Source organism: Aquarana catesbeiana, linkage group LG02 (genome assembly GCF_042186555.1).
Source record: "Aquarana catesbeiana isolate 2022-GZ linkage group LG02, ASM4218655v1, whole genome shotgun sequence".
NCBI classification, from domain to species: domain Eukaryota; kingdom Metazoa; phylum Chordata; class Amphibia; order Anura; family Ranidae; genus Aquarana; species Aquarana catesbeiana.
The window spans coordinates 242,808,938-242,823,945 of NC_133325.1; the positions used below are offsets into that span (position 1 = coordinate 242,808,938).

General features: G+C 44.8%; 1 protein-coding gene across 2 annotated transcripts in view; it reads left to right on the plus strand.

The window, feature by feature from the left end:
• Positions 1-462: 462 nt before the first annotated feature.
• SLAIN1 (SLAIN motif family member 1) overlaps positions 463-15,008 on the plus strand; it is a 116,282-nt gene continuing 101,736 nt past the window's right edge. Inside the window, exon 1 of one of the 2 annotated variants that reach the window (XM_073614349.1) lies at positions 463-1,130. In XM_073614349.1, coding sequence (XP_073470450.1) covers positions 739-1,130 — 392 coding nt within the window. In that variant the 5' untranslated portion in view covers positions 463-738. The remainder of the gene's footprint in view (positions 1,131-15,008) is intronic. The other variant, XM_073614348.1, reaches the window with a different exon arrangement.

Below are 15,008 nucleotides of genomic sequence, written 5' to 3' on the forward strand. Positions count from 1 at the left end.
GGATGTTTACAATGTGATATAGGGATATTTACAATGTCATATAAGGATGTTTACAGTGTCATATGATTATGTTTACAATGTCATATAGTGATATTACAATGTCATAGATAGAGGGATATTTACAATGTCATATAGGGATGTTTACAATGTGGTATAGGGATATTTACAATGTCATATAGGGATGTTTACAATGTGATATAAGGATATTTACAATGTCATATAGGGATGTTTACAATGTGGTATAGGGATATTTACAATGTCATATAGGGATGTTTACAATGTGATATAGGGATATTTACAATGTCATATAGGGATGTTTACAATGTGATATAGGGATGTTTACAATGTCATATAGGGATATTATGTTTCCAATGTGATATTACAATGATATTAACACTAGTGATGTTTCCCATGTGATATGTGTGGTTAGAGTATAATTGGCCATTGGGTGTGTATAATGAAGAGGATAGGATTGAAGGGGATGACTCCACCCTCCTCGGTGTAGTAATAGATGAGGGTGTCAGTGGACGGTCGGTGTGTCCCCGGATCTCTTTGTTCCATTGTGTGTTTGTAGCCCCCTCTCTCGGTGTGTGGTGGGAGGGAGCCCGGAGATCACATTCATAGTATTAGCGCTGACAGGAGGATGCAGCTTGTACACAGCAGCCATCCCTGAGTGAGGCGGTCATAGAGGAGCGGAGAGGAGAGAGTCGGAGGGTGGTAGCGGGCTGGGACTGGGAGATGATGGCGGAGGTGAAGTGCGCCTCGGGGGCCACCAATGGGCTGGTGGTGAACGCTGAGTTGGAGGTGAAGAAGCTGCAGGAACTGGTGAGGAAGCTGGAGAAACAGAACGAGCAGCTCCGGAACAGAGCCAGCGCCGTCAGTAACTGCACCGCCAGCCCGCACCTGCTGCAGCCTCCTCCCGCAATGCATCAGCCCTGCCTGCTCACCCGACCCGCCGCACTCTGCCTGCCCAGCCCTGTACCCACTCTACTCTGCGGGAGCCTCTACCCATCAGATCCGTCCCTGGGATACTACAACAGCAGGCTGGCCTGCCCGTCCCCCGGGAACACCATCCTAGATGAAGTGGACATCCTGGACCTGGAGGACTGCTATGAAGACGAGGATAGCTGGTAATCATGGATGGATGAGGGGTGCTGCCATTGTCTACCAGCACTGCTCCCCTTCGAGGGAACAGGTTGGCTGGACTCAGGAGATGCATGTCTTGAATGCTGATCACTGGGCTCCACCATCAGGAGGGGGGCCTTCCACAATAACAGGGGACGCTTCTCATTTACTGGGAGGTGACGGTTCTGACGTACTGGGACGACCGGGATGAGGATGACGGTTCTGATGTACTGGGGCGACCGGGATGAGGATGACGGTTCTGACGTACTGGGGCGACCGGGATGAGCATGACGGTTCTGACGTACTGGGACGACCGGGATGAGGATGACGGTTCTGACGCACTGGGACGACCGGGATGAGGATGACGGTTCTGACGTACTGGGAGGACCGGGATGAGGATGACAGTTCTGACGCACTGGGAGGACCGGGATGAGGATGACGGTTCTGACGTACTGGGACGACCGGGATGAGGATGACGGTTCTGACGTACTGGGACGACCGGGATGAGGATGACGGTTCTGACGTACTGGGACGACGGGGATGAGGATGACGGTTCTGACGCACTGGGAGGACCGGGATGAGGATGACGGTTCTGACGCACTGGGGCGACCGGGATGAGGATGACGGTTCTGACGCACTGGGGCGACCGGGATGAGGATGACGGTTCTGACGCACTGGGACGACCGGGATGAGGATGACGGTTCTGACGCACTGGGACGACCGGGATGAGGATGACGGTTCTGACGCACTGGGACGACCGGGATGAGGATGACGGTTCTGACGCACTGGGACGACCGGGATGAGGATGACGGTTCTGACGCACTGGGACGACCGGGATGAGGATGACGGTTCTGACGCACTGGGACGACCGGGATGAGGATGACGGTTCTGACGCACTGGGACGACCGGGATGAGGATGACGGTTCTGACGCACTGGGACGACCGGGATGAGGATGACGGTTCTGACGCACTGGGACGACCGGGATGAGGATGACGGTTCTGACGCACTGGGACGACCGGGATGAGGATGACGGTTCTGACGCACTGGGAGGAGCGGGATGAGGATGACGGTTCTGACGCACTGGGAGGAGCGGGATGAGGATGACGGTTCTGACGCACTGGGAGGAGCGGGATGAGGATGACGGTTCTGACGCACTGGGAGGAGCGGGATGAGGATGACGGTTCTGACGCACTGGGAGGAGCGGGATGAGGATGACGGTTCTGACGCACTGGGAGGAGCGGGATGAGGATGACGGTTCTGACGCACTGGGAGGAGCGGGATGAGGATGACGGTTCTGACGCACTGGGAGGAGCGGGATGAGGATGACGGTTCTGACGCACTGGGAGGAGCGGGATGAGGATGACGGTTCTGACGCACTGGGAGGAGCGGGATGAGGATGACGGTTCTGACGCACTGGGAGGAGCGGGATGAGGATGACGGTTCTGACGCACTGGGAGGAGCGGGATGAGGATGACGGTTCTGACGCACTGGGAGGACTGGTATAGATTGGTTGACTTTCCCATGTACTGGGACGTGTTAATTCTGATGTGACTTCAAAATGTCTATCAACCCATCACAGTCAAGACTAGAATGTGTTGGTTGTCATTCCAATGTACCAGTAAGACTGGGATGTTTTGATTGACATTCCAATGTACCAGTAGGACTGGGATTTTTTGATTGACAATTTGATGTACTAGTAGGACTGGTATGTGATGATTCTAATGTGCTAGTTGGACTGGGATTTTTTTGATTGACATTCTGATGCTACTGGTAGCATATGGATGGATGCGGTGATTGACCATTATGATGTACTGTAGGACTGAGCTGTCATTACCAATATGAAAGGCCTTGATTAGCCAAAGAGGATTTAGTCTGTCATTGCTCGGATATTGGCAGCAGACATGCAATCTGTTCCAGGCAATAGGATTTGGAATATCCTTGAGCGTTGGCTGGATTTATTTGCTTGCTTAAATCCTCACTTATTTAAGGCTGGGAACCTGCTATGAGGGTGTCATGTCTTTGTCACCTTTTATGTACAGGTTTAATTTTTTTTTTTTTTTTTTTTTGAATGGCACAGCGTCATCAGTTTGTGTGGCATGTTGCGTCGGATTGGCGGGTAGAGATTGTGGGTGTTTTGTTTTGTATCACGCCACCTCTATGGTCCTATGCAGTGTACCCTCCTATATGGTACTACGGAATACACTGCTTTCTATTCTACTCATAGCCTGTGCTCAGTGCCATGCAGTATTCCTTCCAGCCACTTTCCCTCATATCAGTGTGTGGAGAGCAGGAATGTTTTTCCAGATTTGTCATGAAATGGGTGCCCTTTATAGAAAATAACCCATGGATAAAGAAAAAATACAGGGGTTACATGTATTGCCCCTCTATAAAATGCTGCTTGTCTGACTGTTGTGCAGATTCTCAGTCTCCGATCTGTAAATAAGCATGTCAGTAGTTCTGGTTGCATACTTATTCCAATTCTGTGTCATAGGGTTTAGAGGGTCAGCTTGGTAGCCAGGAAACCTAGCATTGTTTTAGGGGGTCACCTATGACAGCCCCTTATTTCTTTGTGCACAGGCTGTGCTTTACTCTGTGCAATGGACATTCTGATGACTAGAGCTGGAACAGTGGCATAGACTAAGGACAACATAGCCTTTATTTGGGGATTTAGTAAAGCTGGATTCACCCCTCCTTGTTTTTAGGTGCATGCATATTCCATTGGAGTGAATAGAAATGCATAAAACCACACATTGTTACATAGTTGGTCAGGTTGAAAAAAAAAAAAACACAAGTCCATCTAGTGCAACCATGTTGCAGTGTGCAATGATCCTACTTCAATGTGCATAAAAATACACATCAACGTGGGTTCAAGTATGCTTTTACTTGCATTGATATGCTTTTTCGTTGACTTTCGGTGGAAATGCATGTGTATTAAAACGCGTCAGTGTTTTCTAATTCCTGGAAAATCAGTACTAATCAAAACTGGTAATATAAATATTAGTGACAATTTTGTGTGATAATTCAGCTTAAAGGAAACCTATACTGAAAATCATATGTTGGCTGCCATTACAAAACTCTCCATTTGATAGTACTGGCTACCTGGTTGCCATGTTGCTCTAATTACATAAAGCAGAATTCTAACCAAAAATACAAATCTTAAAACAAATTGCTGTTTAAGCCCTGGTTCACATTGCAGCGATTTGACATGCCAAATCGGCAGCTATTGCTGGCAATGGCAACGTCTGAATGCAATGCCGCATTTATGGCGCCACACCGATTCCCAAAAGTAGTTTCTGCACTACTTTTGGCGACTTTGGGGTGAGATTTCAATAGACATCTGTGCGGAAACGTGCACAGATGTCTCCGAAATGGCCCCCAAAGTCGGGACTGACATGCGGGAATGAAATCGTGCACACTCAGTTGAACTCGCACAATTTCATTCCCGCTGTCAATGTGAACCTGGGCTTAAAGATTAGGGGGAAGAAAAAAACACTTTTGCTGAAATATTCATCTTTAAAGTGACACTAAAGGTATTTTTTTTTTTTTTTTCTTATAACAAACATGTCATACTTGCCCCGATCCTGGTCCGCAGGGGTCCCTCGGCGGCTCTCTCGACTCCTCCCCGCATCAGATAACTCCCTGAGAGAAGCGCTCTCCTGGGGGGTTACCTTGCAGGCACGCTCCCGAGTCCAACATTTCGGCGTCCATAGAGCAGCGTCATTGGATTTGATTGACAGCAGTGGGAGCCAATGGCTGCGCTGCTATCAATCTATCCAATCAACAGCCGAGAACCCCCTAGCAGAGAGAAGGATGGGATGCATTAAGGTGAAAAAACACAAACCTTTACATTCCCTTTTTAATGTAGAGATTTCCCGTCACAGTACATTTTGTCCTCAAACTGATGGCCACTAGATGTCCTCAAGCTGATGGCCAGCATCATTAAACCTACTACTTCCTGAACTTGCGTTGTCCTGGATCTGCTGCCCCTAGCAGCATAATAATGAGCTAATCTGTCTGTCACTCTGCTTTCTCCTCCTATCAGAATGCTCCTTGTCAACACATGAACTGATTTTCTCCTTGTACTGCTTATTTCTCTCACACTCCAGCCCTGTTGTACATGGACTGCAAGAGGCTGATACCAGGTCATATTCAAGTACTTGGATTGCTTTAATACATCAGCAAATGTGTTTTTTAAATTTATTTTCGTCCTTTTACCTGCCAAGCGAACCAAGCTCAAGTCATATTTATGGAAATTAAGTCAGCAGCTACAAAAACCTGTAGCTTCTGACTTTTAATAGACATACACTCACCTGTCTCAGGATCCAGCGCTGTGCTGGCATTTTAAAGTGGAAGTAAACTTCCATCTCTTGCTTTTACCTATAGGTACTGTAAATATCTCCTATACATGCACCGTTTAGGAGGTATTTAGTGTACATGCAGCCAGTGACATCACTGGTGAATGCGCTCTTAAGGAACGACCAGCTGTGCTGTTTCTTCGGAGCCCTGTGTCGTGAACAGTGGCTCCCATGGGCATTTGTGGGAGTGACAACACCGAGGCCCAGGCCTGTCAGAGATCTTGAGTCCACGAACCCAGAAGCAAAACTGATGAAGATGAGAGCGCCTGCAGCACTGACATCTTGAAGCTGGAAGAGCTTTGTTTTAAGGTAAGTTTAACACAATGTGCTAGTATGCGATGCATACTTGCACATTATGCCTTTTACAAAAAAAAAAAAGAGAGCGATATTATATATAAATAATCTCTTTTTAAAAAATTTTTTTTTGTAAAGGCATAATGTGCAAGTATGCATTGCATACTAGCACATTGTGTTAAACTTACCTTTTAAAACAAAGCAATTGTATATGGCAGAAGCAGGATCCCAATTCACTTTGTAGGTATACAAATGTAGGCATCTTCACCTTATAACATCTCTCCACTGCATATATCAATTTGCATCAAGTAGGTCTCTATGTATTTCACGCTAGAGCATGCGTCACTGGGCCCACTTCCTGATGACGCGCGTTCTACAGCATGTTACACTTTACACCCATGTTTAGGGTGTAATGTGTAACATTCTCCAGCATCCCCTCCTGATCTCAGCCCCACCTCCAATGGGTTCCTCTCTCCACACATGCTGCATCATTCATTCATGGGAATCTGGGAATGAGAAAACTACAAGTCTCATCTTACACCATGGCAGATGGATTGTAGTACTCAATGAACTGCGAGTGTGCTAAGTGCCTTCCTGGTTCATTCTAAAGCCCTACAGGTAGAGGCAGAAAGCTGCAGGGCTTGTCTGCAGGAACCTGATATTGCGTCTGTAATCCATTGATAAGAAGTGCAATGCTCTGCAGGCTCCTGCAGGGAAAAAAAAAAATCTTTTTAATATCGCACCACTTATTGGGTGCATTGAAAACTGATTTCACTAGAACAGGCAGCTGCCAGTGCACTTTACCTCTTTGACAGCTGTCCATTCCAGACTGCAGTAGGGGGCAGTGTAGTGCACAATTCGGAGCATCACATGGCTTCCTTTTTATTTATTTATTTATTTATTTTTGTACAAACTTTATTTGAAGTATACAAAAGTCTACTTCATTCATGGTGCTGTTTTCATTTTGAAAATTCAGTGCTAAAAATATGTGAAGGACAATTGCTGAAGTTTTCAGTAAGAAAAGTCCCTCATTTGAAGGTTCTGTTGGCAACGTCTTTAGCAATGAAGAAGCCACTCATTTATTTTATAAGTGGTGCTCCTAGTCCTGTAATATTTGAATTTGAACATATTTAGATTTCATGGCAAAGGTTATTACAAAAACCTTGTGTGGTGTGTGGGTTTTTTTTTTTTTTCATATTTTACACATTTGAATTGCCCATATTTGTAACAGGTTTAGAGCCGGTTCACACGGGGGCGACTTGTCAGGCGACCTAGCTGCCTGACAAGTCGCCTCCCGTTCTGTACAATGGAACCGTTCTAATCGGAGCGACGCAAGTCGCTCCGACTTAGAAGAAAGGTTCCTGTACTACTTTGGGGGTGACTTGCATAGACTTCTATACAGAAGTCGTCTTGCAAGTCGCCGCGGCAGTCGTGTGCAGGTCGCCTCGGTGAGGCGACCTGCAAGTCGTGCCGCTTCTAATGTGAACCGGCGCTTACTCTAAAGCAGACTGGGCACAGTCAAATTATTCTGGTGGTTTTGTTTAGTAGATCAACCCATTTGTGCATAAGAGGCAAATGTCAATAGAATATATTTAGATATCTGAATAAGTCTGCCAAATTTTTGTTAAAGCTTCCTATTGCCTTAAGGTGGTGTGTAGGAACTACTCAATGTATAGAAAAGTAGGGACTGGGAGAGATGTCTTGCTCATCTTTCTCAATTATATAAGGTAGATATCTTTTAAATCATTCCAGGAACTCAAGGTGGAATCCAATATACCAAATCAGTTCTTCCTTCTTCCTTCTTCTTCCTTCTTCTTTCTTTCTTCTTTCTTCTTTCTTCTTTCTTCTTTCTTCTTTCTTCTTTCTTCTTTCTTCTTTCTTCTTTCTTCTTTCTTCTTTCTTCTTTCTTCTTTCTTCTTTCTTCTTTCTTCTTTCTTCTTTCTTCTTTCTTCTTTCTTCTTTCTTCTTTCTTCTTTCTTCTTTCTTCTTTCTTCTTCTTTTTTTTTATTAGACCTGCTTTAGGGACCCAATTTCTAAAGAGGCGAGTGGAGTGAGGTGATTATTGTTCAGAAAGTAATCCATACTGATACGTCCAGGGGTTTGATCTCATTCCTATATGACCGTATACGTGATGGTGGTTATAAGGGAGAACAAGGAGCTTCCCTGCGGGAAGGGATGGGTGGAAGATCTGGGGGATATAATAAATCAGCAGGGGAAACGCATTTTGAAAATAGGTCCATTAAGTACCCTATCGCCATCACAGACAGTGTCACATCTACTGTTGCTGCATAGGGCATATGAGACACCTCATTCCTATTCCTATGTGGGTGGAGGTCGGATGCCCACAATATAGGGATCTAAAGGAAGATCTAATTCAAATGATGTGGAGATGTCCAAAGTTTAAATGGATACTGGAGAGAAGTTATCGGTACAATAACTACAGTATTTGGAATAACTCTTGATTTAGACCCAAAGATATGTATATTGGGCTATATGGAAGATAATAACATACGGGGTAGACCAGTGTTTCTCAGCTCCAGTCCTCAAGGCACCCCAACAGGTCATGTTTTCAGGCTTTCCATTATTTTGCACAGGTGATTTGATTAGTTTCACTGACTTAGTAATTACCACAGCTGTTTCATCTAAGGGAAATCCTGAAAACATGACCTGTTTGGGCACCTTGAGGACTGGAGTTGAGAAACACTGGGGTAGACAAACGGCAATAATTAGATGCCTTTTTCTGGCACGGAAACTGATAGAGAAGAGGTGGTTGGCGGTAAACCCACCAACATGTGCAGAATGAGGTTAATTATATAATAAGGCAGTGTTTCAGTCCTCAAGGCGTCCCAACAGGTCATATTTTCAGAATTTCCTTCAGATGAAACGGCTGTGGTAATTGAAACTGATTAAATCACCTGTGCAAAATAATGGTGAGCCTGAAAACATGACCTGTTAGGGCACTGGAGGACTGGAGTTGAGAAACACTGCAATAAGGAATGAAAAATTTGTGTCTATTAACCACAGCAGAATGATGGCTACAGCGCGGCTCGATAACTCTGGGAGGGTGTACATTGACAACCTCCCAGAATCGCGCCCTGGGGCGCACACATGGGAGTATCCGTGACCACCGGGTCCAGAAGACCCAGGGCATCACGGATTACAGTAAAAGGCTGCTGATAGCAGCAGTTTACCTCGTGATCGCTCTGTTAAATGACGGAGCGATCACTTGTAAACAAACCGGCGTCATGTCCGGTTCCTCTCTGCCCTCTCTGTACCGATCAGTACAGTGTGAGGGGAGAGATCAGTTGCAGCAGCGCTGTGGGCTGGATCTGTAGTGCCCACAGCACTGATCTGTGCCCATAGCAGCCTCATCCATCCATCCATCTATGCTCAGCCATCCCTCTGTCCTACTCATCCATCCATGCTCAGCCATCCATACTCAGCAATATCCATCCATCCTCAGCCATCCATACTCAGCAGTACTCTATCCATCCATGCTCAGCCATCCCTCTGTCATACTCCTCCATCCATGCTCAGCCAACCATACTCAGCAATATCCATCCATCCATGCTCAGCCATCCATACTCAGCAATATTCATCTATCCATCCATGCTCAGCCATACCCAGCGATACCCAGACGTACTCAGCCATCCCATCCATACTCAGTCATACTCAGCTATCCACATTTATGGCTCAGCCATATCCATCCCCATTCATGCTCATCCATGCCACATCAGTTCTCATCTATGCCACTACAGTGCCTCACAAAAGTGTAATTGGTAGTCAATTTAGATTTGAGAAATGTATGCCCCTAGAACACCTGATGGCGCTCCCTGCATGTTAGGCCTCTGTATGTGGCCAGGCACAGAGTTTTTATATCTTAAAGTGGTGTTCCGGTCGAAATTATATTTTTAAATAAAAATACCCCTATAATACACAAGCTTAATGTGTTCTAGTAAAGTTAGTCTGTAAACTAAGGTCTGTTTTGTTAGTTTATAGCAGTAGTTTGTTATTTTATAAACTTACAGCAGGCCGTGGCCATCTTACGTGTGGGCATCTGAAGCCAGACTGTATTTCTTCCTGGATCTCATCCTTGCAGATCTCGCACATGCTCAGTGCAGCACAAGCAGTGTAATAGGTTTCAGGTCAGGTTTCCATAGCAATGGCAGTGTCAGAGGAAGTTGCTGCCTCTTCCCAGAAGGCATTGCAAACAGGAAATGATGCAATGGGCCACAGCCAGAGAGGAGGAAGTGAAAAATGAATACAGCAGATATACAGTAGGTGCTGAGAAAAAAAAAGTAAAAATATCCAATTTGTTTACAGTGCACAGTTTAGTGAGGGATGCTGAAGAGTTGTAAAAGTGGGTGGAACTCCACTTTTAAGTTTTTTTATATCTTAATGCATTCTGTGCATTAAGATAAAAAGCCTTTTGTGTGCAGCAGCCCCCCTTGATACTTACTTGAGGTCCATCCAGATCCAGCGATGTTACATGAGACTCGGCTGTCCGGGACTCCCCTCCTCATTGGCTGAGACAGCAGTGCAGCGCTATTGGCTCCTGCTGCTGTCAAAGTCAGTGAGCCAATGAGGAGAAAGAGGGGGCCGGGCTCTGTGTCTGAATGGACATGGGAACTGTGGCCTGAGTTCCCCCATAGCAAGCTGCTTTCTGTGGGGGCACTCAACAGGAAGGAGGGGCCAGGAGCACCAAAGAGAGACCCGAGAAGAGGATCGAAGCTGCTCTCTTCAAAACCACTTCACAGTGCAGGTAAGTATAACAAGTTTGTTATTTTTAATGGGGAAAAAAACCTAGAAACTTTAGTATCAATTTGAGACTGGGTTTACACTTGAACACGCAGCTGCTCACAGCAGGAGTCCAGTGCATCTCTATTCACAGTTTTGGGTGCGATTTCAGCCCAAATGTTTGGCTGAATTTGGACCTGAAATGGACCAAAAGACGCACAGGGCTCCGTGCAGGAGGAAAATCGTGCAGGAGCTGCTGCGGAAATGTGTGAACCGGGTCCATAGAGAGCCGGTCACAATGTCCTGCTATGCGAATTGGATGCAGGGAAAACCTGCATCCAATTTGCATAGGTGTGAACCCAGCCTAAAGCAGAAATAAAGACAAAAGGGCAGGTTTTATTGCAAAACGGTCACCCCATGTCTCTTTTGCAATAAAATACACTTCTCGATAAAGGAAAAAAAAAAAAAGCACTTTTTTTTTTTTTTTTTTTTTTTTTAAATATTTATCTACTTGGTCAGGGGGATAAGCTTGTTCTAGCTACCGTGGTTGGTGCGGTTTATTATTTTTAGAGATTTGCCTGAGCACTGGTTCTCAGAATTGAAAAATACACTTACCTGCCTGTTCAGTCCTCACAGAATGTACACTGAGCTGCTCTGCATCTTGTGGAGCTGCCCTTGCATGCAGGGAGTAGAGTTGTGTCTCCTTACGCTGTGTAAATCAATAGAAACTCGCAGCCTCATAGCCTAGATGGCAAGATGTTCCCTGCTCCTGCAGTTGGGAGGCAGAGCATAGCCATCCACTAACAACAAGTGCCTGAACAAGGACCTCCATTGCAGGATCACAAGATGTTTTTAAAAAAATACAAATTAAAAATACTTTTGAAATTACAATCAGGGGGATAACAATCAATTATTAAAAAAAAAAAAAATAAATTTGATGTAAATAAAATATATTTAATAAGATGCTTTTAGAGTAAAAATCTATCTAAAGATAGTTTTCTATTTAAGATACATTATTCATTTAGTTTATTCAGCATGAAATTAAGCTTGGTTATGTAGCATGAGGCTGTATATTCTGCAATATTCACATTTTTGGTAAACTCATTCAATGAATGCGAGCTGAGATAACATGCACTGCATTGATGAAGTCACACAATTTCACAATAACCATGAGATAAACCAAAGTTCAGGAATATTTCTTTATCACATTGTTTTACAAACCTATGTACATACAAACTGTATGAATCGGTTCTGATATCGCTATTTTATTAACCTGACAGGTTATTATTCGAAATAGGAAAACTTCATTTTGTTTGCAAATATTAAAGATTCTAACTACCAGCGAGAATAAGTCCTTACATTTAAAGAGCACCTGTCATTTCAGATCCATCATGGCAGCATCCACTCACCTGCTGCTGCCATGTCCCTCACCTTGTTGTGTCACTGCCGCATCACCAACCATCCCATTAAAGTGGTCGGGACTGTCGGTGAGTCAACAGCGGGTTCAGAGGAGGAGTCACTGCAGAACAGAGACAGTTGCTATTTAAAAAATATGATTTAAATCAAGCCATTTTACTAGTGACTTAAATCAAACCCACCCTGATCACAATAACCCTTTAAAGTACAAATTGGAGTTTAGAGATTGGGTTTCCATATACTTTAAACAACTGCTGCTTTCTACAACCTTGGTGCATTCTCCATGAGGATGAACAGTACCATATATAAATGCACCCACTGCAACTGCATACCATGGAAAGATAGGTCTGAATGGGCCGTTATTCCTGTTTTGTAATCTCATCCGTCATCACCCAGACATTCCTGTAAACTGTTAAATTACTCATGCTTATATTCAATGGCATTGTAACATCTCTTGTTGTGTTTTTTTACTTTGATTCCTACCAGGCTAAAGGGCGTCTGAAAAGAACTTGCTACTTTTTCATTAAATACATTTTGTGTGGGTTAGAAAAAGATTGTAGCATGTTATGTGTGAATATTTGACAAGTTGTTTCTTTTCTTTGTCTATAATCTTTAGAAACTGTAGTTTTATTTAACAAATTCATTTTGTTGACCTGAGCAGCCTACTTTTCATTGAGGGTTTTTTTTTTTTTTTTTTTGCAATGCTGCACATTCATGCTATTGATGTTTTTCCTGAGAAAGCCTTTTCTCTAAGTGGGTCAAGAAGTGAGTAACAACATTCATTGTGAACAAGGCCTGCAGATTGGCTTCACTTTCAGGGCATGTGACCAACTGCATTTGTAGAAAACAAGAAAACATCTTTTTGTTTTTAAATGCCATACTATATAGACCAGGGGTAGGCAAACTTTTGAGCAGTGTCCCAAAAAATGTTTTCAAAGAAATTGAGCGTGCTGATTTTATAACAAAAAATGTCAACTTCACACTCTCAATCACGTAAAAGGATTTTTTTAATAAAGTAAATGCTGTAAACTACTTTTAGTAGTGAGAAATTAACATCCTGCACTCTCACGCCTCAGATCAGCCCCAATTCATGCACCTTCACACCTCAGATCACTGTAACCCCCTGCACATCTGCCCCAACACTGTAAATCCCTGCTCTTCTGTTTTACCGCTGAAACATCTTTTCATCTGCCCCAACACTGAAACCCCCCCCCACCCTACTTTTCTGTCCCACCACTAAACCCCCTTCTTATCCCTCCCACCACTGTACCTCCTGCACATCTGCCCCATCAATGTACCCCTTTTCTCATCTGCCCCATCACTGTACCTCCCTGCACATCTGCTCCACTGCCTTATCCCCATGCTCTTCTGTCTCACTACTGAATCACCTTCTCATCTGTCCTAACACTGAACCCATCTGCTCATCTGCCCCACCTCCTGCACATCTGTCTCGCCTCTGTACCCCCCTGCTCTCCTGCCCCACTACTGTAACCCCCTGCTCCTCTTTCAATCCGATACACATCCTTTCACATCTGCACCACTGTTCTACCCCCTGCTTTTCTGTCCCACCACTGAACCCCCTTGCTCATCTGTCCCACCACTGTAACCCTCTTCTCATCTGCCCCAACACTGAACCCCCTTCTCATCTCTTCCACCACTGAACCTCCCTGCACATCTGCCGCACCTGCTCTTCTGTCCCACCTCTGAACCCCTCCTGCTCATTTTCCCCACCGCTGTACCCTCCTGCTCAACTGCTCCACCGCTGTACCCTCTTCTCATCTATGATATGCGTGATATGTAGAGCGGTGAAAGGAAGCAGAGATGAGACCCATCTACCTGTCCTGGCACACTCGTCCTGCTGCAACCAGATGTCACAAGCATCTGGAATGGATGAGCTCAGGTCAGGGGTATTTTCTGAAAGCAGTGGGCCTGTGTGCAGGATCATAAGTTGGTGCGCCACATCGTAGCAAAAGTTGGGTGTGATTTATTTATTTTTTGCATTGGGCTGAATACTGGTCTTGGCTTAAAGGGACACAGAGGTGCAGGGGTTCAGTAGTAAGCTACGCAAAGGTTCAAGGAAAAATTTCAAAAGTTCCCAGAAGCTCAATAGTAATTCCACAAACTGTCACCTTATTGTGGTTTTCTCAATCACAGTGAAATCTTCTTTCTGAGATTGGTAGTGGCAACCAAGCGAGTCATCTTCCTCCAGATGGTGGATGGGGCTAGCAGGATTGTGATTGGCTTTAGCAGTGGCCAATGACAGTTGTCGTCGTCCTCCTGGAAACGGGGAATGCACCCCCCCTCCCCCCCCCCCCAAGCAGAACTGCACCCAATATCTTCCCCATCACAAAACACAAAAGCTGACGATCGCAGCTACAGCAAGGTTAGAGAACAGCTTGGATGAACTGGGAGCAGGAGTGATTTTTTTTTTTTTTTTCCATCCCACTGCTTAAAGTGTAAGTTCACCCACACAGCCGTGTCATTTATTCACAGATTTTTATATATATATATATATATATATATATATATATATATATATATATATATATATATATATATATATATATATATATATATATATATATATATATATATTAGTGCTGCTACATCTCTTGGCACATGGGCCCCGGCACTGTGATCCTCCAGCGTCCTACCACTCCCTCCAGGAGTTAAAAGGAGAATATATATATATATATATTCTCCTTTTAACTCCTGGAGGGAGTGGTAGGACGCTGGAGGATCACAGTGCAGGGGCCCATGTGCCAAGAGATGTAGCAGCACTAGTGAAACAAGGGGCCTTTTGATGGAGTGGCATTGATAGTTCTTTGCTTGCTGTTCAGCCCTGGAGTGAGAGGAACGAGTCCGGGGAGCAGTAGTGTGTTCCCTAGGCCAGGCGATGTGCCAGCAGGTAAGGAGATCGGTTTAGAGTAAGGAGTACTCACTGCTTCCTTGCCGGAGAGCATACAGTTGTGAGGGGGAGAGGATGGCTGGACTAAACAGCAGCGATTACCCGATAGAGGGCAGAACCTGTTTCTTTGTGGAGAGGCAGCAGAGCTAGCAAATTAGATGTCTACTCTGTC